The 23,479-nt window shown below is 41.0% G+C and overlaps 1 protein-coding gene across 1 annotated transcript; it reads left to right on the top strand.

Moving 5' to 3' along the window:
- Nucleotides 1-1,503: 1,503 nt before the first annotated feature.
- PPTC7 (protein phosphatase targeting COQ7) lies at nt 1,504-22,848 on the top strand. The gene is made up of 6 exons (XM_045296714.1): nt 1,504-1,531; nt 7,017-7,196; nt 12,510-12,708; nt 16,057-16,180; nt 17,699-17,828; nt 18,983-22,848. The coding sequence occupies exons 1-6, from the start codon at nt 1,504-1,506 to the stop codon at nt 19,039-19,041; spliced, it is 720 nt and encodes a 239-aa protein (XP_045152649.1). The 3' UTR covers nt 19,042-22,848.
- Nucleotides 22,849-23,479: the final 631 nt, after the last annotated feature.

The raw sequence follows: 23,479 nt of genomic DNA on the forward strand, positions 1-23,479 counted from the left end.
GATATGAAAATAGTAATTTATGAAGAGATAGTACACAAATTAAAAAAAAAGAATGATGAAGGAAACAAATGTACAAAAGTGCTTGACACAATGGATGGATGGATGAATTGTGATAAGAGCTGTACGCGCCCCTAATAAAATGATTTATAATTAATTAACTAAAAAAAAGAAAATAATAATTTATAATTTATCAAGGGGTCACGAGGTGGGGGGAAACTGATACCAAGGGCTCAATAGGAAGTAAATGTTTAGAAAATGATGATAGCAACATATATACAAATGTGCTTGATACAGTTGATGTATGAATTGTTATAAGAGCTGTAAGAGCCCCAATAAAATGATTTTTAATAATAAAAGTTATGTTGATCAACAACAAAAATAAATAAAATACAATAGCTAAATATTTTATATTTAATATAATATAAATATATTTAGTGTAATATACTTAAATATTGAAATAGCTAAAGTGGTCAGAAGAAATGATTAAGGAAAAGAGCTGAGCAGAAGATTTCAGAGGGCAGCTCAAGAAGGCAAAGTATTATAATGAAATATGCAAAGATCTGGAGTTGGAAAGCTGAAGAAGAACATGCCCGCATTTGTCAAGCTGAAAGAATTGAAAAAATCCAAGCCTTGAGTTGCAGTATTGAAGAATTTTATGGGCAAAAATGGAACAACCCAGTAAGGATGCAGATTTAAAATATGAAAGGAATACATAGAGTCAGAATACCAAAAAGAATTGGTTACCCTTCAACCGTTTCAGGAGGTAGAATATGATCAAGAACTGATGGTACTGAAGGAAGAATCCAAGGTTACAGCACTGGAAAGAATAACCGTTGAGGTGCTAAGGATGCAATGCTGGAAGTGGTCACTCTTCTATCCCAAGAAATTTGGCAACAGTTAACTGGCCAGCCAACCAGAAGAGATGAGATCCATCAGGATTTGAAGAAGGTTTATTAACAACTTGTGATATACAGATTGTTTGCTGCATATTGTGTTTGCTGGAATTAAAGAGGACTTGCAAGATGAAAAACTACAACCTTTACAACTGGACCAATAAGCAACATTATGCTAAATGGAGAAAATATTGATGTGGTCAAGAATTTCATTTACATGGATCCACAATTGGTGCTCAAGGAAGCAGTAGTCAGGAAATCAAATGAGCCTCACCTGCCAAAAAAGAAGAGGAAGAAAAAACAAACAAACAATGACCTATTGTGTTTAAAAATTTACTGTAAAAGATTTCTAAGTTGTTAAAAGCAAAAATGTCACCTTGAGAACTAAGGTGAACCTGACCCAAGCCATGGTATTTTCAATGGCCTCAGATGAATGCAAAAGCTGGGCAATGAATAACGAAGGCTGGAGAAAAATGCATGCCTTTGATTTGTGTTGTCATAGCCCGAAGGCTCTTTAGAAAGGAAGATGGCGAAACTTTGTATGTTATTTGGACAATAATGACATATTTGGTAAAATAGGTCAATGAACAGGAGCAAAACCTTCAACACAATGGATTGGCACAGTAGCTACAACAACAGTAAGTTACAATATAGCAGTGATCGGAGGACAGTCCAGAGCTGGGTGGGGTTTGTTCTGTTGTTCTGTTGGTTTGAGTTAGAACGAACCCAATGGCATCTAACACAATAACAGCTTTTATCTGAAAGCCGTAGTGACTTTGCCTTGTCCACAGCAGTGCTGTTTAGTTAGAAATATAATGCAAGCTACATATATAACTGAATGTTCTAGTTTGTTGTGAAGTCAGCTGTGTCTCATCTTGACCCCATGTGTACTTAGAGAACATCTGCCTTAAAGAGTTTTGGCGTTTTTCAAAAATTTTTACTTTGTTTTTGAAAGTTTATCCAGAAAATTAGGTTCCTTTTCAACAGTACCTATACTGCTGAGTGTTGAGAGAAAGCGGACGCTGTCTGCTTCTGTACTTACTACATTCCGAGAAACTCAAAGGGGCTGTTCTGCTCTGTTTTGTAGGGCCTCTTTTCAGTTGGAATCGACTTGATGACAGTGGGTTGGATTTAATGGTCACTAACACCGGTTACATTTTTCAGTGTGTCAACATTCGTGTGTGTGTGTGTGTGTGTGTGTGTGTCAACATTCTTATAACGGCTTCAAAAAGTTGGGGGAGGGGAATCCCATTATCTTTTAATTCCATGTTTCCATGAAGTTTTAAAAGTCCTTTGTATTTCCCCTCTGGTGATTTTGTTCCCATTAATCTAGCTTCTTTGCCCCTCTTTGCTTTAGGCGGTTAGAACCACCAACTTTCTGGTTAGTAGTTGAACGCTTAACCGTTTGCACTTGCCCCCACCCCACCCAGCCCTGCAAGGCTCCTTAAATGTTCTAGTTGCCTTATAAGGTAAAATGAAACTCTTAAAATTGATTTTAATTAATATATTTTGTTTAACCCAATGTACCAAAAATTTTATCATTTCAACATGTTTAATATCAAATATTACTGATGTTTTTCTTTTGGGAAGAAGGGGCACTCACTTTTTGAAACCCAGTGTGTTATTTTATTCTGGCCAGCAACAAAACCACAAAATGCTACTTGATGGCAAGTTGATTTCCAACTCCTGGTGCCCCCATGTGTGTCAGAATAGAACTGGTGAATTGTCCCATAAGCAGTTCACCAGACCTTTCTTACAAGGGCTTGAACTTACAGTCTATTAGCAGCCAAACACATTAGCTTCCACATTTAACTACTCTCAATTTGCATTGGTCATATCTTAAGCCCAGTAGCTTACATGTAGCTGGCTAGTGGCTCTCCAACTAGACAGTGCAGGCCCTTAGCAGACTGGCTAGGTTTTAGACTGGCATTCTGGGCCCTCCACACATTTAACTCCTATCCTTCAGTTTTCAACATCTCTTCACTCACCCAAGCCCCAAACCCAAACTAAACCCACTGTTAGAGAGTTGATTCAAACTCAGTGACCTCATAGGAGGTAAGGTTTTTGAGATGGTAAATCATTCTCCCATCAAGTAGCTGGTGGATTTGAACCATTCACATCGAGGGCAGTACACCAATGTTTAACCCAGTGTTTAGCCAGCAGAGTCCCTACTTAGCCCTAGCCACAACCACACTAATTGTCTGCCAAGGAACTCTGACTTTCCCTCCAGGGCCTAACCTGAATGCCATTTCCTCTTTTCCCATTCTTCCAGTGCTGGGAAGCATCAAACCCTCATCCCTGCTCGCCCTTCTAAGCAGCATCTACAGGAGCCCCTTGTCTACTTAGTGTGGGTTGAGCTCCCCAGTCACCTGGAGCTTCTTGTAGGCAGGCCCTGTGTACAGGGTGGTTAGGCATAGTCTAGTCTTTTGCTTGTTGTTAGCTGCTGTGCTGGGAGATCTGAGATCTTATGCAATCTCTCTCTTAGCATTGTTTTCTTTACCTTTAAATGTTATTCTGAGTGAAAGATCCTTTTATATCTGGATGAATTCCACTTTTTAAGAGGTGTGTGGATTGAAGTTTTGGTTTGTGCAATAGTGGACATATTCATTTCCTTCTAGAATAACTGCTTAATAGGAAGACAACTGGGTTTCGAATGTACAAGAGGTAGGATTATTCTGGCCTCAGGCTGATTCTAATCCCAAACCTGACTCTGTGCGTTATGTAACTTGTTCTTTGTCATAACGAATGTATACTAAGCCTTTTTTTTTTAATTGAGAAATTAACCTGCTTTTTTAACCTTTTTTTCTCCTAAGGAGGTTTAACAAGTGGGATACTTTTTTCCATGTAAAAAGGCAAGCAGGTGTCTGAAAGGTTCTGCTCTATTCTGGGAGAAATCTGATGAATGTCACTGGGCTGGGTCAGGGCTGACATGCTGACAGATGATTTAGTGACTGCCAGGACTGACTGTCTACCTTATCTCCAGTTATAATGAACTTCTAAGGAAGGGCATTTGTAGGTGAAACTAATTTGTATTTAAAGTTAATTGTGGCTGTTAGATGAAGGCTGGTTAAGAGGAAATTATTTCTCTAGCAAGCAGGCAGTCATTTGAAAAGAATGATTCATCAGAAGACTGTACAATTGCATTCCATGTTTTAACATAAACTGTATTTAAATTCATGGTGAAATCTTAAACTTGGTGTTAAAAAAAATCTTCAAAAGAAGATCCTGAAACCTTCCCAAATTCCCAGACTTCAGAACTGCTTGGAAAAAAAAACTGAACTGAAAAATAATACTTGTTCCTTTACTATCTCTTCTTTGTTGTTGTTTAAACTGTCTGTTATGAAACATTTCAAATGTATACTCAAATGTATTCATCAGACACTTCAACAATTATCCATTCATGGCCAATCTTCTTTCATCAACTCCCCCATCACTCCCACTCTGAATTATTTTGACAAGAATCCCAGACAGCAAAAAAAAAAAAGAATCCCAGACAGCATATCATTTAATTAACTAATTTGGAATTGTCCCAAAGTGAAATTGTGCTGATTGGTTGGCTACAGAAGGTGGAGAGACCCCCTGTACTGTAGAAGCTGCTGTTTGTCCCCTTTTTACTATCTTCCCATTCTCTTTCTTCCTACTTTCTCAGGATGTGTTGTTGGCTTTCTGTTTGATAACTGGCATCGTCAGGAATATAGGTTTTGCTGTGTCCATTTTAGGAACCGTGATGGTGCTGTAAGGTAAAGCGTTGGATTGCTAACTGAAAAGTCAGCAGTTCAAACTCACCAGGTGCTCCTTGAGAGAAAGGTGAGACAAGGCTATCTACTCCAGTAAAGATTGACAGTCTCAAATAACTCATATAGGGCCTCCCTGAGTTGGAATACAATTGGTGACATTGGATTTGGGTGTCCATTTTACATTAAGCCAGTTTTTCAGGGAAACATATATATGGATCTTTTGTACCAAATATATTCCTTAAAATGTGTGTGAAAGTAAATGTACAAAAAAAGTGACTATATGGAGAAGAGAATTTGTCATTCTCAGAAGGCCTTAAAAATTATAAAATCCCTAATGAACGTTTTTTATTATAAAATATTTTTAATTGTTTTATTAGGGCCTCATACAACTCTCATCACAATCCATACATACATCAATTGTGTAAAGCACATTTGTACATTCATTGCCCTCATCATTCTCAAAACATTTGCTCTCCACTTAAGCCCCTGGCATCAGGTCCTCATTTTTCCCCCTCCCTCCCCGTTCCCCCCTCCCTCATGAGTCCTTGATAATTTATAAATTATCATTTTGTCATATCTTGCCCTGTCTGACTTCTCCCTTCACCCACTTTTCTGTTGTTCTTCCCCCAGGGAGGAGGTCATATAGAGATCCTTAGAATCAGTTCCCTCTTTCCAACCCACTCTCCCTCTACACTCCCAGTATCACCACTCACACCACTGGTCCTGTAGGGCTCATCCGCCCTGGATTCCCTGTATTTCCAGTTCCTATCTGTACCAGTGTACATCCTCTGGTCTAGCCAGACTTGCAAGGTAGAATTCCGATCATGATAGTGGCGGGCGGAGGAAGCATTTAGAAACTAGAGGAACATTGTATTTTTCATCATTGCTACATCGTACCCTGACTGGCTCGTCTCCTCCCCGAAACCCCTCTGCAAGGGGATCTCCAGTGGCCTACTAATGGGCTTTGGGTCTCCACTTCGCACTCCCCCCATCATTCACTATGGTAAGATTTTTTGTTCTGATGATGCCTTATACCTGATCCCTTCAACACCTCGTGATCGCCCAAGCTGGTGTGCTTCTTCCATGCGGGCTCATGTTAAAAATAATAAAATTCAAACAATACAGAATGTGGCAAAATAAAACCCTTTGTTCATCGATTGCTTCTAGGTCCTTATTTCTAAGCCATCTATGACTAATACTTCTCCCTTGATGGAACTTCAAAAAATTCATAAGACTGTTATCTTTTCATTTTATTTTTCCACCAATTTTGAAGCCCCCTCTTTCAGAAAAGTTAATGTGTGGTTATTTAAAGCCTTGATAATGTAAATGGCTGACATTGTAGTTCTCTCACTTTGTTTGAATTTAATTAGCTAGAACAGATTTGAATGTTGGAAAGAACAAATAACTACTGGTGCTTTGCAAAGAAAGGGTTGGTGTTCTTTTAAGAACTTTACAGCTCAGACTCATTGCATTATCACAAGTGTTAGTGTGCTTTTTTTAAATTCAATTTTCATTCTTCATTATAAAATACAATAAAGTATTATTAGTACAAATACTCCTACCCAAGATGACATTCTTTCTGAAATTGAACTCTTGGCTGACAGGCAATGCCACCCCTGTGGTAGCTTAAAATGCTTATCAGTATATGGAAGACCGAATTCTAATATCTTTACTGTCTAAATATTCCCTTGTAGGTTCATGAGGGTGGGAAGATGTAAGAGGCAGGGAGGGAAAGGGGAGCTGATACCACGGGCTCAAGTAGAAAGAAAATGTTTTGGAAATGATTATGGCAACATATGTACAAATGTGCTTGATAAGATTAATGTATGTATGGATTGTGATGAGTTGTATGAGCCCCCAATAAAATGATTTACAAAAATAAATATTCCCTTGTAACTCAAGGGAATTAGTATATAACATATTAAGCTTGAGAACTTTTATTTCAACTCTTCAGGGCAAACATGTATGGGGGAAAAAACCAGTTGATTCAGATATGACAACTAAAAAACCCACTGGCATCTGGTTAATTCCATCTCATAGCAACCCAATAGGGCAGAGAAAAACTGTGTCCTAGGGTTTGTGAGACTGTGACTCTTTACAGGAGCAGACAGCTTCATTTTCCTATGGAGCAGCTGGTGGGCTCAAACTACTGACCTGGAGTTAGCAGCTCAGTGCTCAGCCAATTACCCTGCAGGGACACGGGGACTAATATGTCGTTGGGTGCTGTTGAGTGGGTGGTTCTGGCTCATAGTAACTCTACACACAGAACGAAGCACTGCCTGGTCCTGCAAGTAGTATGTAATAAAATTGTTAGGCAGAGGCAGGAGTGAGATTCCTAAGAAGTTAAGAATATTCTTTAAATTGTTTTGTTTTGTTTTTTATAAAGGGGTTGCAGATGGTGTCGGAGGATGGAGAGACTATGGAGTTGATCCTTCTCAGTTCTCAGGGACTTTAATGCGAACGTGTGAACGGTTAGTAAAAGAAGGACGGTTTGTACCAAGTAATCCCATTGGAATTCTCACCACAAGCTACTGTGAGCTGCTGCAAAATAAAGTACCTTTGCTTGGTAAGTAGCTTGCCTATGTGCTTTCCTCTTTAAAGAAGCCTTGTCGATGTTTAGGAGCCCTGGTGCTAACTGCAAGGTTGATAGTTTAAAACTACCAGCTGCTGTACTGGAGAAAGATGAGGCTTTCTCTTCCTTAAAGATTTGTAGTCGCAGAAGCACACAGGGGTAGTTCTCTGCCCTGTAGGGTTGTTAGGAGTTGGAATCAACTTGATGACAGTGAATTTGGCTTAGTTTCAGATAGATGGTAAATACTCAAAAAAAAAAAAAAATCATTCCCCAGCCTAGCTTTTTCCTGAGCCTCATCCTACAAAACAGAATTTGACCAAGAATCCATAGACTAACCAGAATACTAAATACTGCTTGGTGGGAATGCAAGTAGGTACACCACTTTGGGAAACAAGATGGTATTACTGAGTGAGCAGGACAAATGACATGCCTCAGAAATTCTTCTTGTAGGTATTGTGCTAGACTGGAGAAAGTTGCCCCTTGGTGCGACCAGCAGATGAGGCAGGGACGTCCACAGCAGCATTGTCTGTGATCCAGAAAACCAAAAACAAACTTGAATGACCACCCACAGTAGGAAAATACATTATGAAGACAGACAACTTAAAGGTACCTGCGGTACACAAGAAATGTTACTGAGGGGGAAAATAAGGCAATTGTAGAATACTGCTTGACAGTATAGTTCCATGTATGTCCAGCCCTCAAACCTAAAAAATTAAAAATACCTTGTTTAAGGATTCTAAAATATGAATTAAAAAAAGCAAGGGAAATATAATTTAGGATAGTGGCTATCTCTGAGAGGCTGGGAGTTGTGTATTTAAAATTCATCTGGTCACCTATGAGGAATTCAAGGTGGGAAAGTTGCCCACTTCTAAAAAAACAACTTCTCACTGATTTCTCTGCCAAGATAATATAGATCCCTCTTAATCTTATATTAGACCATACAAAACCAAACACCTAGTTCTTATTTGGAGTGCTAATGGAGGAGCATACTTTGGCCAAGCTGCTATATTTGTTTGTTAAATGATGCTCTGAGAACAGACTCAGCAACTTACCCAGCCTTCTAAGTAATTTTTCAGCAAAGGTGTTATTAAGTTTCTACTAATTGCTGAAATCTTTCTGGTTACTAGAAGGCTGCCATCTAGGTCCCATCCACAGTAAAAATCAGCCTCGGTTCTTCATTAGTGAAGATCTCACTAGATCTTTTTGCCTTCAATTTCCTATCCTTTTGTAAGAAGGGGCTCTTTTCCTCACACTGCCATCTTCTGTCTCTCCATGTTATTAACCAGCTGATTCTCCTTCTAACTGAAGAGAAATCTTGTCTTGTGGTTTCAGTATGCTGCTTTGTCTTAATTCCTTATTTTCAAAATGTAGTTTGGAGCTGACCTGGCACAGTTAGACACACAAACTTCCACTTCTTGTACCTCTCTTTCTTGTACCTCTGTCAGCAGGCTATATGACTTCCAGCAAATCACTTAAACTCTGACCTCCTGCTTCATCAGAAAATAGAGGGAGAGAGTACCAGAGCAACAGGTCACCAGGAGCTGATACCTGCCTGTTTGCCAGAGGCCTCCATCCCTCAGTCCAAGACACCACCCCTTACCAAGCAGATGATTTTGATTCATAGTAACATAGGATTTCCAAGGCTTTACATCTTTATGGGGGCAAACAGCCTTGTCTTTTTCCCAGGGAGCAGCTGGTGAGTTTGAACTGCCAACCTTGCAATTAGCCATACAATGCTACTGACAGTGCCACCAGAGCTCCTTTTTTCCTCCTTAAAAGGCAAGTTGAAATAATCACTATCATTTTGACACACACATACACCCCTCTCACACTGACATCTACATTTTCCCCAATCTATCTCACTGCCATCAAGTTGATTCTGATTCATAACCATTCTGACTTCTCCAGGGCATGGTAGATCATGCCCCTGTGGGTTTCCAAGGCTGTAACTCTCCACTGGAATAGAAAGTCTGCCTTTTCCCCATACACATCTTTAGGCTGTTTATTACTCACATTAAACATATTTTGGCAAACACAGGCTGCTGAGCTTTACTGAACCTAGATAAAATAGTAAGTGCTAATAAATTTGAGGAGGCGACGGAGGAGCTTACACTTCAAACGCCAGTGATTCTGCCAAGCTGCCCTTGCCTTTGTTCGGTGCTGTTCTGGATGATGAAGCTTCACCAGGAGGGCCATTCTGATTCTCCCTCCTCAACTGGTTCCTCCCACAGGAGGAGCAAAATGCTATCTTAGGTTGCCAGCAAGGGCTTATGAGTCACTGTAAGTCCTCCTTCAGCAAAGTTCTCAGGGCTGTGCAGCCGTTTTTCATTCTCAGTAGAGTTAATCGTGTCAGCATTGAGAACATCTTTTGCGTGGCAGTTCTGTTAATAAGAAACAGTTGAACTTTGGTACCTTGGGCTAAAGCAAGGTTACTGGTGTTCTTAACTCTCTAAGGAGTGGTGGAGCTGATTGTGCGATGGCACTGCCAGTTAGTTACACGGCCTGGTTTGCTCTTTTATTTGACATTTAAGGAAGATAAGATTCATTAATAGAAGATAGCTTCACATTAAATAACACACTTTTTTATTAAGGAAAAAATTAATTGCCTGAGAAAACTTTGAATATTTTAGTGGCTGTGCTCCTTGATTCCTTTCTGTCTATGCTGATACACAGAGTAATGATACAATGTACAGTGGAAACCATGAGAACAGGGCCTCACCACAACTGTGCTATGTGCAGGGTCTCCCAGTTTTCTGCTTTTGACAGGGAGCGGTCTTACTACTGTTTCATTTTTCGTGATTAGTGGGAAATAATTGACATTTTCCTCCTCTAACAGGTTTTTGCCTTACACAGGTTTTGGCTTTCACAAATTTTATTGTGTGCTTACAACAGCCCCATGGAGTATAGGGACTTTTATATCCCCAAATGTGTTGTAAAGGAGCCCTGGTGGCACTGCCAGGTAAGCGATGAACTGCTTACTGTAAGGTTGGTGTTCAATCCCACTAGCTGCTCCTTGGGAGAAAGTTGAAGCTATCCACTTCTGTAAAGATTTACAGCCTTGGAAAGCCTATATAGAGTTGCTCTGACTCAGAATCAACTCAATGACAGTGGATTTGGTTTGGGGTATTGTTAAGAAAGGACCCCTGGTGACCCTTTGGGTTATGTGTTGGCCTGCAGCTCGAACTCAACAGCAGCTCCAAGGGAGAACAACGAAACTGCCCGCTTCTGTAAAGATGTCCAGCTGCAGAAACCGTAGACAGGGCTGCCACGAGCTGGAATCAACCTGGTAGCAGTGGGGTTTGAGTTTGGATTGTGTTGTAAAGGAACTGAGAATGAGGGACCTGCCCGTTGTCACACAGCTAGACAATGATGGGGCTGGGGTGCCACACTAGGGTAACACAGCTGGTTCCCAGTCTAGTTTTTCATTTGGTTTTGCTACTATTTAACAGTTTAGAATTTACCAACTATTACCTGCTTTTTGTTGTACAGTTTTTTAATTTTGATAACACTTTTGTCATCTTTTTGTATTTAAGGAAATTTTAGCACTAGTTTGTAATCTACTTGTCTCTCTCTTTTTTTTTCAAATATATTTAATATAATTTTAATGGTTATGAAGTAGTTAACATGTATGTGTTAGAAGTGTTTGCCATCACTTACCTCATTTAATCCTGCAACTAATTCTAGGAAGTAGTTGTTATAACCACTATTTTTATAGATAAAGAAACTGTACAACAAGAGTTTAAGTCATGTGCCCAGGTCACACTGCTGGTAAGTGGCAGAGCCAGAATTCAAACAGAGACCATCCGATTCTCGAGAGAGCATATAGCTTCCTGTTGTATGGATGCACCGTGATTTAGCCAATCCCCTCATACCGGATGTTTAGGTTGTTTACGTATGTAGATGTTTAGGTTGATGTGTTAAAAAGCAAAGATGTCACTTTGAACATGAAGGTGCTCCTGACCCAAACAGTTGTATTTTTGATCATCTCAAATGCGTGGGAAAGCATGGGGAATAGGAAGATCAAAGAATTGATGCGTTGGAATGTTGAATATACTTGGACTGCCAGAAGAACAGACAAATCTGTCTTAGAAGAAGAACCTGAGCCTGGAGAAGGACATCATGCTCTGTAAAGGGTCAACAAACAAAAGAAGACTCTCAACAAGGACTGACACAGGGGTTGCAACAATGGCTCAAATAGAAATGACTGTGCTGATGCTGCAGGCAGGACTGTGTTTCCTTCTGTTGTACACAGGGTCACAGTGAGTTGGAACCAACTTGATGGTTGTTTTCAGCTTTTTCCTGATCTTAAACAATATTTTCAGTTTTGTTTACATCTCCAGTTTTCTAAATGCTCACAAGTGGAGTTGCTACATCAAAGATTGTGCACGTTTCTCAAGGTTACATTGTTTTTCAGATAGGTCATTTAATAGTTCTCTCACTTCTGTGGAATGATCAGCCCTGCATTATGTTCTTTCAGCCTCTTGTTAAACTAATGGGCAAAATTAGTTACTAGTGAAGTGGTCATGTATTTCTCAATGAACTGCCTTTTTCCCTCTTTGCCAGTTTTTGTGTTTCTTTTTGTCAGTGCAAGCCTAAGTTTTATTACTTAGTGTGATAAATCTACTGGTGCTGCCAGACTTGCTGTCTGTGAAAGACCATATGCAGGAAAGGTGCACTGATGCTGGGGGTGTGGCTCTCCGCTCTACACAGGAGTCGCTGTAAAGTGAGCAGGTTAATTTCCCAAACTACTTGGGACAGTTGGTCTTGTTACTTTGCAGTGAGTCATTCTTTAGCCTCAAAAATGCTTCCTGACCTCAACAGATGGAAATCTGCTTCAGATTTTCATGATGTGCCCTATCTTCAGTGTGAGTGAATTTCATGGAGAAGGCCTCCTGCCAATGACTAATGAGAAATGCCAGGAACATGTCACGTTCTCATGCTGACATTTAAATATTAAAACACTAAGCTCAACAACATGCAGAGCTGGTGAGCATTTGGTAGAGATAACTACACTGCTGGGAAGAAATAGGGTGGCTGAAAACCAGCCACCTTTATTGTTTTCTGCCTTGGGAATGGGAGAATTAGATCATCTGTGGCCTCCAGACCATATAGAATAAATCACTATGGTGACCCTGAACAGGTGGCTGTTGGCATCGTCAGGGTTACGGGGAAGAACTTGGGAAGGTCTTACTTAGGCAAAGGAGATTCAAATCATAGCCTATTACTCTTTGGGGCTGTAGGAGGAAAATGTTTGTGCGGAGGCAGCCGAGGGAGACACCAATCAACAGGAGTTGTTTATGTTTCCAGGTAGCAGCACTGCCTGCATCGTGGTGCTGGATAGAACAAGCCACCGCTTGCACACTGCAAACCTTGGCGATTCGGGCTTCCTGGTTGTCCGAGGTGGCGAAGTTGTGCACCGGTCAGACGAGCAGCAGCATTACTTCAACACTCCATTCCAGCTCTCGATTGCTCCACCCGAGGCCGAGGGCGTTGTCTTGAGTGACAGGTAATCTCCCTGTCCCTGCAACAACATTGTGAGCAGTGGGTGGCTCATCCACAGGTTGCCTGGGGGCCGACATTGTCCATTTCCATGCGAGGAAAGGTGACCTTGAGAAAGTGCTCATCAGGAGAAACCTCTCAGGTTGACACTTAGGAAACAAATTTTGCTTGAACTTGGTATTAGAACCAAATCAATTCTGATAAGCGCTCAGACCATGCAAATGCTATTTCAAAGCTTAGCGATTGGCCAGGTAGTTTTTTTTGTTTGTTTGTTTGTTTGTTTGTTTGTTTTAATTTATTTATTTGCTTGCTTACTTACTTCCTTAATGTGTTTGTTTTTTAACATTTTATTAGGGGCTCATACAACTGTTACCCCAATCCATACACACATCAATTGTGTAAAGCGCATTTGTACATCGTTTCTCAAAACATTTTCTCTCCGGCCAGGTAGTTTTTCCTACCAGTACTGTGTGGTAGTACTTACAGTCGAGGTTGCCAGATTGAGTTGTGCCAGCAGAAAAGAGTTGTTCGTGCATGCCAGTTCCTGTATAAGATTTTGCATACAATCTCAGGGAGGTGCATTCACACAGACACCTGCTTTGTCCCACCACTTCCTGATTTTGAGGGCACCCTGTCACGCTTCAGCCAGACCTTGCCATTTATGCAAAACCTGTCAGTGAAATTAATGTGCAGGAAATGGAAACAAAGTGGCCTCAGATTTGGCCTTCTCTGATGATGCTCTCAGGTGTTAAGCCCTGAATGCCTTCTCAAAGTTCACTGTTAGTGGGCAAGAAGAGACCCTTCCCAGACAGTCAGTACTGGGTATAGTTCATTTTGAGTTTGCTGTAATTCGTTGTTGAGGAGCTGCACAACAGAGCATCACTTTTATCTTTCCTGAGTGTGCATAGGCAGGTGACAGCTCAGATTTCACTGCTGTTCATAACCTCGCAGGGCCTGGCACCCATGTTGTTTGCAAGTCAGAAAGGTTTGATCAATGAGTCACAAGCCTTTTTGCAAAAAATGGATGTATTCTAGCAAATACCTCATGTGTCTGCTTATGGTGCTTACTAAACCAGATCTTAAGTTCCAAGTTAAAATGATGTGATTGTTAATTCCATTTTTTAAAACTGGAATAAGCGGATTGTACCAGTAGAAATTTAGTGTTTTAAAAAAAGGGGGAAAAAACAGTATTGCCCGTATGAAGCCTGCCACTGTCTCGAGGAGAGAGGGAAGTACTTTTTACTTTCAGATGTAGACAGATTACCTGTCTGGAAGATTATTTGACTTAGATAGTTCTTTGTTTGACTATAGTACATATTCGTTTTTACTGTGTTGGGGTGTGGAGAACTCAGGGCCCCCAAGCCTCAGTAGGTGGTAAACTCAGCTAACAGTTTTGCAGGGAGTAGTACTTTACTCACCATTCACTTGCATGGGCTTCTTGAGTACCAGGATAGTACTTGTGTGTTACACACATTACTTTTAGGGATGACCTGCATAGGCACTCTGCATGGTTTGCCCCTGGGGTGGAGATGCCTCCCCTGGTGTCCAGAGCCAGCTCACTAGCATGTGATTTCGGCTCGTGTTTCAGTTTCCAGCAGCACAGTATGTTCAATCAAAATGGGCAAAACTGCAGCTGGCGGAACACCAAGCTCATGGGTGGGAGTGTTGGGAGAAGAGGACAGACTGTCCAATGGGAACAAGTCTCTCAAAGGCAGACCGGCAAAGGACACTGGCAGGGAAAAGAAAACCTCAGCATAAAGTAGAGCCCCTGCGCCGACCTGCTCGTTAATCTACATGTTCAGGACCTGCCTCGTTTCTGAAGGCTGAGCAAACGGGAAGCATCTGGAATGGCTTCTTGTTTTCTTCAGAAGGAATCGACCCGTTTCCCCTCAGTTTAGCAGGAATCTCCCCCCACCCCACCCCCACTTCCTCTGCTACATGTATATCCCTGGGTTTCATTGGTCTCTTATCTGTAAAGTACCATTGCCATTTTAACTTAGCGGTTTTCCTTAGGTACCTGGTTTATAACAAATTATTGTGTAAATGTGTGATTGAAAATCCGTTTGTTCCTTGCATCACAGACTAGAAATGCCATTTCTTTCCTCTCAGACATTTTCTCTTCATAGTTCATGTAAGTCCCCAGCACGTGTAGGCAGTTTCTTTTTTTTCTACTTTGTTTGTTTTACACATCGCCTATACACATTTTGGGGATTTATTTAAAACTTGCTTCTGTGCCCCTTTAAGCCAGCCTCCCTCTCACCTCCTGATTATCGTTCCCTAATTTGGGGTGAGGGGCGAGCTTTCCAGGTGATGACCTGTTTTCACACATCTCCCTTTCCTATCACGTTGGAGGCCAAGCAGCAGCAGCGCTTCTGACGTGGTGGAGAAGCCAGCCTCCGAGGCGTCATCAGCTCTTGGAATGTGTGCTCTTTTTCCCCCACTTGGGATCTTATGCCCATGCCATCAGGCATCATCATAATAAAATAATCTTCCAGCTATGAAAATTTTACCCAAAAAGATACACAGGAAAATTCACCACCTCCCTTCCCCCAGCTGCCAGCCCATTCTTTTCCTAGGGGTGGCCGCTGTTAGCAGTGCCTTTGGGTCATTCCCGATGTCGTGTCTGCACATGGGAGCACCTGCGTCTGTGTGCCTTCCCTCCCCTGGACAGAAGCATTCACACTCCCACCCATACTGATGTGAAGGGTTTTCCCCTCAGTTGCAGAAACAAATATTTTGTTCTTTCCTTCATTTCTTCATTCAACAGATATTGCTGAAAAACCACTAAGTAAATGCCTTGTGAATGGCATGCATTATGTTAGCACTAAGAAACACATGGTCCTTGATAGGCCCAAACCATTGTAGGATCTTAATTTGAAGAGGCTTTTACGGGATCTGTACTTGCCCCCACCCCACTCCATCCCACTCCAGCAGAGCCTTCTGAGAGCCAGAGTGCAGGAACATGAGTAAGAGGGGACAGAATTTGGCTCAGAAGAATTAGGAAATAAAGACTCATTTCCACCTATATTTTGGAGGGACGTTAATATGTGACTCAGAACCCAACATCCTTTCTAAGCCGAATGTGACTAATCATCAGACAGCAGGGTTTCCTGGGAGGGTGACAGGCTTTTGAAGTATTTATATCAGAATTTTCAATGACACTGTTAAAGGATAGGAGTCCTAACCTAAAAGTTAACCCTGGAAGTGACTGGCATTTATTGTCTACCCCATTTTTTATCATCAACTCCAATAATATGAATGGCTTCTTGCTGAGGAAGTCACACTGCGGTGTGCACGTGCCTGAGGAACTTTGACCTGTATCTCTGTCCCTGACTCTCCTCTGTCCTTGCCACAGCCCGGATGCTGCTGATAGCACGTCTTTTGATGTCCAGTTAGGAGATATCATCCTGACAGCGACAGATGGACTCTTTGACAACATGCCTGATTACATGATCCTTCAGGAGCTAAAAAAGTTAAAGGTAATTAATACAAAGGTTTATTGGCCCTTGAAAATAAAGTGACCTTCCCCAAGTGGCTGAGGTCTGTTGACTCAGTTGCAAGAGAATTATTTTATGAATGTTAGGAAAATAATAATAGTGCTAATCTTTCAAGCACTGGTAAATGGAAACGTTCTCAATTAGATAATTTAGGGGTGGAAAAGAGGTCTGTCCCACAAAGCATGTGGGAAAAGTAAGGAAAGTCCAGATGAGAACCGTTTTTGTGTGTTTCTTAACTTATAGTTTACTGGTGTGGGCTCCTGGTTTCCTGTTGGCCTTTAATTCCTATAACAAACCCAGCAGGTGTTGATGCTGAGAAAGACAGGAAATAGTGATGGCAGAGCCATCCAAGGGCAGCAGGCGATCTGAGCTGTCACCAGTCATGAGACTGTCCAGCCCTGTCCCACACAGAGAGGGGAAGGAAGTGAAAACCAGCCTGTCTCTATGCCCCTTGCTTTGTAAAAATAGTTTGTTTTTTTTTAAAAAAGGGTGGGGGGGTCTTCGGGGGAGTCTTTTCTTACAAGTGTCTTTACTGACCAGAATGATTTGGAACAAGTTTCTTGCCTATAAAATGGGAGGTAATACAGATCCCATTCAAAGGGCTCCGTGAGGCCTATCTGAGCCTCTGCAGGCAACATCCTCAGCACCATGCCTGGTGTGTGGGGTTCAGTAGTAAGTGCTTGCTGCTTTCCTGTAGCAGGTTCTATGCTACTTGTGCTGACAATGGTGAGCAGAAAAGAAAATGCCCCTGCCCTCGGGGGAGAAATTCCAGCCCAAAGAAACACATAGCTCATACACTGTTAGTGATCAGTGACAGGAAGAAAGGTCAAGGGGGTAAAGGAATAGAAGAGGAAGGTTGAGGTTTTAGGTGGCTGGACAGGAAAAACCTTCCAGGAGTTGGCATAGAAGTAGAGACCAATCTTATTTATATTGAAATGATTAGAACCACGGACTGTTAGAGCCAAATCGACCTCATTTTCCCACTTTTTACAACTAAGGAATGGAAGTCAGGAAGGATATAAATAGCTGAAAACACTGCAGACAGGAATTTTCTGTCACAATAGCAAATTCAGAAGATATTTTTCACTAAGATAGCTGTCAGTTCTTTAGAGGAGAACCAATGGTGGTTGACAAAGGAATATATTCCCAAGTAGGGGAGTTATTAAGGTCATCCTTGAAATGCTGTCAGATCGATATTTTTAACCCATTCTGTCCTAGCAAGACTTCCTTAAGCATTTCAAAGGAAAATGAAAACCTAGGGGCCCAAACCCATCCTGGCAAAGGGCTTTCTGGTGGGTATTTTGTGCAGGCAGCACTGATAGTCTCTCTTTGTTTAAGTTATGATCTAATCGTTTACATTCTTTAAAAATTAGAATAAAATGTACAGGGTGGAAGACATGGTTCCTGCCATAAAAGTGATATTTATAAGAAGCATATTTGTGTGCAGAAATCATGAGGTATTAACGGTAAAAATAACACTCCCTCCTCCATTTGTTGTAGAATTCTAATTATGAGAGCATACAACAGACAGCGAGAAGCATTGCTGAGCAAGCTCATGAGCTGGCCTATGACCCAAATTATATGTCACCTTTTGCACAGTTTGCATGTGACAACGGATTGAATGTGAGAGGTAAGCATTCTTTGGGAAGGGCATAGGGACTAATTAGGGAACTGTTCTTAGTGGGATAGGAGCATGTGGGGGTTGGAGAATGAGGTCAGCTCGAGTGTTGGGGTGAGACCCTGTTGGTGCCCTGTCCCACTAAGTAGCTTGTGGCTTGGAGCAAGGTCAATGGGCCTTAACCCTGGAGGCCAAGAGCAAATGTGTGTCATCACTCTTTCCCACAGAGAGTGTCCTTCAGAACGAGGTGCAATTGGCTGCACAGGCAGGCGGAACCTGAAGCCCTTTATTGTCACCAATGCACTGCTTGGACTTAAGCCCAAAAGGCCTCCCTTCAAGCTCTGCCTGGAAGGCCTACACATTCCTCCCAGTTTAGCATTCTGCCCTTCACGTTTTTTACTTCTCCCTTCCTCTGGTTTTGTGAGACTCTGACAATATTTGCCGGCCAAATTGCTACCGCACATTTTGAAAAGGGAAGCAAAGTTAAGTTGTCCTTGACTAGAGAGTCCTCTGGGTGATGTGTAACAGGAATACAGTAACATGTTGCTAGTCGCGTATCAGACTTAAAACTGGGCAGTTTCTTGCTTTGGACTATTATGACGTGTAAAACATCTTAGCCCTGTTGCTAAATAGAAAGAAGCACATACTATGGCTGTTTTACAGCTTAGAATGCAAGCTTAAGCCTACTTTCAAAACATTGATATGTTTGTCCAAATTAAGATTGTGGGCAGAGACATGTAACTTTCTCAGCAGGCAGAATTTATCTTAACTAGATGTTGTCTTTTCTATGACTGATATAAACAGAGACTGGTCAGGGCCATTTTAACAAATCTCTGGTTGAAAAAGAACAGGAAAGATTTCTAAAACTTCCCTTACATTATATGAAATTTGATATTTTTTGTGTCTCAAGAGAGGGTGTGTGTGTGGGCGGGGGATGTTTTATTCTTTATTGTAACCAGGTTATATGGACAAAACCAAGTGTGCCTTGAAATGTAAGCATTTGTTTCCCAATGTTTACCAGATCATGCAAATAATGTGCTGTAATGCAGGTTTTTCAAACTATAATCACCTGTGTTCTATGCATGTTATATGCAAAAACGTGGTGCTTAGTTGTACTTCTTGACTGCCTTTTCCTTTGTAATGTAACTACTCCGTTTTCATTGTAGGGGGAAAGCCAGATGACATCACTGTCCTTCTTTCGATCGTGGCTGAGTATACGGACTAGCTTGTCTAGACGTCAGCTCCTGCCTTGCCTGTTTGCTGTCCCAAGTTCTCCCCTGCCGTGTGCTGATCCTGCAGGCAGGACCATGTTTCTTTGCCACTGATCTCAATGGCCAGTGATGTGAGCTTTTTGCCTGTCTTGCTGAGACCCAGCTGAGATTCTTGTTAAGAACCACTACTGTTGTTCACTAGCTTGTATCGATTGCCAGCAACAACTGCAGAGAATCAAGAGTGGAAGGTTGGCCTTCATGTTTCCTCAGCCTCTTCTACAATGGGATGGGGATTTTCAAAGTCAAGATGGCAATTCCCTTTCACAAGTCATCCAAGTTGAAAATGAGTAATGTTGGTACAACGATTTCAAAATTACATTATGTAAAAGGGATTTTTAAAAATCTTAACAAATCATCTGTTGTGATAAATCGTCTAGAACTGTGCATAAATCATCCCCCAATAGTTACTTGTGTACTACACAGGCATAGTCTTTGTTATACCAATTGACTGTGGCTGTATGTTTTTGTTATAAACTCCTGTTTTTTTCAGGGGTTTATAATTCTGCTCTAAATCATTGATCTGGGCTATGAAATCTTGATCCCCGGAGCTTTTTGTTAGAAATTGGGGGTGGCCTGGGATTCATTTAGTTCTACGGATGTATTTGTGCCATGCCTCATTGTGCTCCCGTGATTCAAGTTTTAACCGTTGATTAGTCCAGACCACCGGCTGATAGCCTGTTCCACAGGAGGGGGAGGGGACTCCTTACCAACATATTTTAGTGGAAATACTCCTCAAGGTGATAAAACTCCTCAAAGCCTGGAAATTCAATATAATGTTATGGCTGAAATGCCTCCCAGCTGTCTGGTATGATGCCCCACTACCAACCACCAGGGGAGCCTCAAACCCACAGACCTAATAGGTTGAATGGGCAGCTATCACTTTGAATTTTGTTGGCTTTTGATGGTCGTGCCACCCATAGACTCACCCTTGGGCCTTTTTATCAGTAGCCTTGCTTTCTTTAGCGCACGCGCCAAATCCCCACACCATGTGGAAAGAGCGCTGTGTGTGGTGGCAGCAGCACAAATGTCCACAAGTAAAACTTCTAGCGATGATCCCATATTTGCAGTTGCCGACACAGACACTTAGGGGTTTTTGAATCAAGCTTAATGTTTACAGTTTCCAAATAGCCATTTTTGCCGTGTAGTTTCCTCAGAAACCACCTGCGTGCAGTTTTCCATTTATCTGCAAGCTCAAACTCACTTTTAAGGTTTGTGTACAAGTTGACTGCTGTAAAGATATATATTTTTGGGTCAGTTTTTTTCTTCATTAACTTGGTGGTAGAGAAATATATATACTTAGAAATCCTTAAATTAAAGCCATGTTTTATATATGAGTCAGGTAACATTGGTGTATAGATAAGAATGCAGTGAAACCTGGTAAGAATCTACTTAAGAACATAGAAAGTCTGTTTCTCTAAAGGAGATACTTCCTGGTTTATTGCATTAAAACTTCTGTTTTAGGTTACCTCACTTGTTTTAAAAGATTTTGTTTTGTGAATTTGTACTGTATATTTGCATAACTGTCAAGCTTTTGTTTTATTTAAAATTATTTAACATGTACCATGTACATGTCATTACATATTTCAATGCATCATGCTTGTAACAGGCATTTCATTTATAATAAGAATGAGTTATTCATTTGTAAGCCGTTAAGTAATTTATCTACTATTCCTAAATTGGCATAATGTTAGATATCTGTTTTGAATCACCTTGAATTACATGTCAGAATGCCTTAACTACCCTAACTTAGAAAGTAAGAATTCTTCACTAAAGGAGATGGGGGTAGGGGTTGGGGGGTGAGGATGGAGGGAGACTCGGTTGAAATAATGAGAAATTGTAGTGCAATGATAAAACAAGGGAGCGTGAATGGCACTTGGGGTATTTATTTTGCACAAACTGATTGCAGTTGTGTGTTTAAACCATGAAGAAAGTTGCATCCAGAAGGGTTTAGTTGGGAGGAATACATTTATACTTAGGCAGACATCTTCGGTTCTTTTCATTGGGATTTGTCATTATATCTGCTCAGAGGTGTACAGCCTTATTGTCAGGATATATTTTGCATTAACTTTCCAATGCCTACACTTAATTTCTGCAAAGATCGGTGCTGGTCAAGTTGGGTTTCTTCTGCTCTCGTCTAGCCCATCAGATACAGTCTCCATAGTGCTGGATTGGTGATTTTCCACAACTCATTTTGACTAACTTTGTTTTTGAGAGATGAGTTATAGAAATGGACAGGTGTTGCAGTGCGATGTGGAAAGTAGCGGGACAAGAATTGAGTTGCATAGTGGAATTGAGGTTGGACCTGGCCTGTGGGTTAGTGACAAAATATTCTTGTTCTTTTCTTCTCCACCCTTTGTCTGTTTTGTGTTCTGCACTTCATTTTGTGGCTGCTGGGGCTTTGTTGGAGTCTCCCTTCCCTCTCAGTGGTCAGAGGCTGTACTAGAGCCAGACTAGGATTCCCAGTCACAGGACCCCAGCCTCGGAGGAGTGTGGCTGTGCTATACCACTTGATGGGTCTGGTTCTGCACCTGGTGTGTGGGTGGGGGTGTGTTTGTGTGTGCGCATTCTGTTTTAAATCAAGCACTATAAACACACACACACACACACACACACACACACACTTGCCTCATGTAATGAACTTTTATAACAAAATGAGAAAATTTGGATTTCTAATTTACATATGGCAAATTATTTATCCCTCTCTGGATGCACCAAAGACCAGTAAAGTTTATAGCTTTTCCATCTATATTTATAAAGCAATACTGTATTATAAAAATCAATATTTTTATCACATGCTTGAAATTTTTATTTTGTTCTGTTTTAAAATGTGCACTCTAAACATATCAGAATCTTATTTCTTCCTATGAACTTAAGCTGCCTGCGCACAAAAAGAATTTTTTTACTGAATGGAGACGCAGTAGAGTCCATAGCCTCTTGAAAACTGAAATAAGAAAAGGGGGGGGGTGATTTGTCCAGAATTACTCTCTTGGCTCAGCATGATTGATGGGTACTAAATCATAAAAAAGGATCCATTCCAGGTGTGTGTGTCTGGGGGGTGCTGGGCTGTATTGAGATTAGAAACTAAAGATCAAGCTTTGCATGCTGGGAGAGTGTTTCTGATGTGCTGCTTTTGCTCTGGGTAGAATAGTAGCCCAGACAAGGACACCCCCTTCAGTTCCACCAGCCTACCACAAAAAGTAACAGGGCAGGGATTGTGGGAGTTTCCCAAGTCCATTTTGATGTTTTGAGGGTTGTAGACAAGATTGCTTAGCACTGTCAACGTTTGTACTCTGGGCATGAGTTCATGGTTCTTTGTTACCTTATACTGGGTGTCTTTGGTAGAAGCTACAGCATCCAATTTCCCTGGAAACTATCACATTTTTCATTTAATGAATTTTACAATATTAAAAATGTATATTTATAAAACAACAACTCTGAACACAAAGCACTTAAATTCTATTTACAAAAATAAATGACTACACCACAAATTCAATCCTTTGCAGAATTAAAATTCTCAATTAAAGTGTCCATGTCAAAATTTCACTGTTAATTGGTAGTTTGTGTCAAAGATGGCCAAATAATGAAGCAAATTTGAATCTGTATAATGAGCTGCTTTTTTCTGTTGAGACTATCATTATTTGTCTTACCCAAGAGGCAATTACCTGAATTGGATGTCTGAAATATAACTTATGCAGGAATAGTTCTGTAAATACATTTAAATAAACTGTAAAAATATTTAATAAATATAGTATTTATACTAATGTGTGTTTGTTTAATTTGAATAGTAGCTAATAGAATATTATCAAACAAAACCCTCATCCCTTGATACTTCCGGTGCTTATTTCCAAGCATCTTAGTAATTGCATTCTCTGTCTTCTGGGTTATCTACCTTAGCTCTTTTTGACCAGCTGGTTTACCATTGACCTTAGCTTCTGCAGAAATCCATTAATGTGGACTCATTGGAACAGCAGGAAGAACACCTTCCAGGTAGTATGAAGTGAGCCACAGAACAAGCCTGGTGTCTTTTGAGTTTAGCACTCTGATCCAAATTGAATGCACTTTAACCGTATGGCGTCTTTCACACCAGTGCAGTGTCATGGTGGCTGCTCATGATGACGCTTGCACGGCCTCACTCTTCGCCTGTTGATGGGAGCCAGAAACTTAAGCAAAGAGCCATACAGTTATTTTTGTGTATGAAAGTTTTTGTCTCATCGTTATCTTTTATTAAGGATATTAGAATTTCAGTGTTAATCATCAGGGTAAGCAAAAGACACACAAACGTTCAGCCTACGGTATAAAGCAGCTAAGTTCCAATTTTGTGGGCATTGCTAGTTTCCACAAAAAACTCAGTGAGAGCCCATTTTCATTCACTGTGGAACATGTTAGTTTGAG

Source organism: Echinops telfairi, unplaced genomic scaffold (assembly GCF_000313985.2).
Source record: "Echinops telfairi isolate 266 unplaced genomic scaffold, ASM31398v2 ScPeMD7_7412;HRSCAF=8450, whole genome shotgun sequence".
NCBI classification, from domain to species: Eukaryota; Metazoa; Chordata; class Mammalia; order Afrosoricida; family Tenrecidae; genus Echinops; species Echinops telfairi.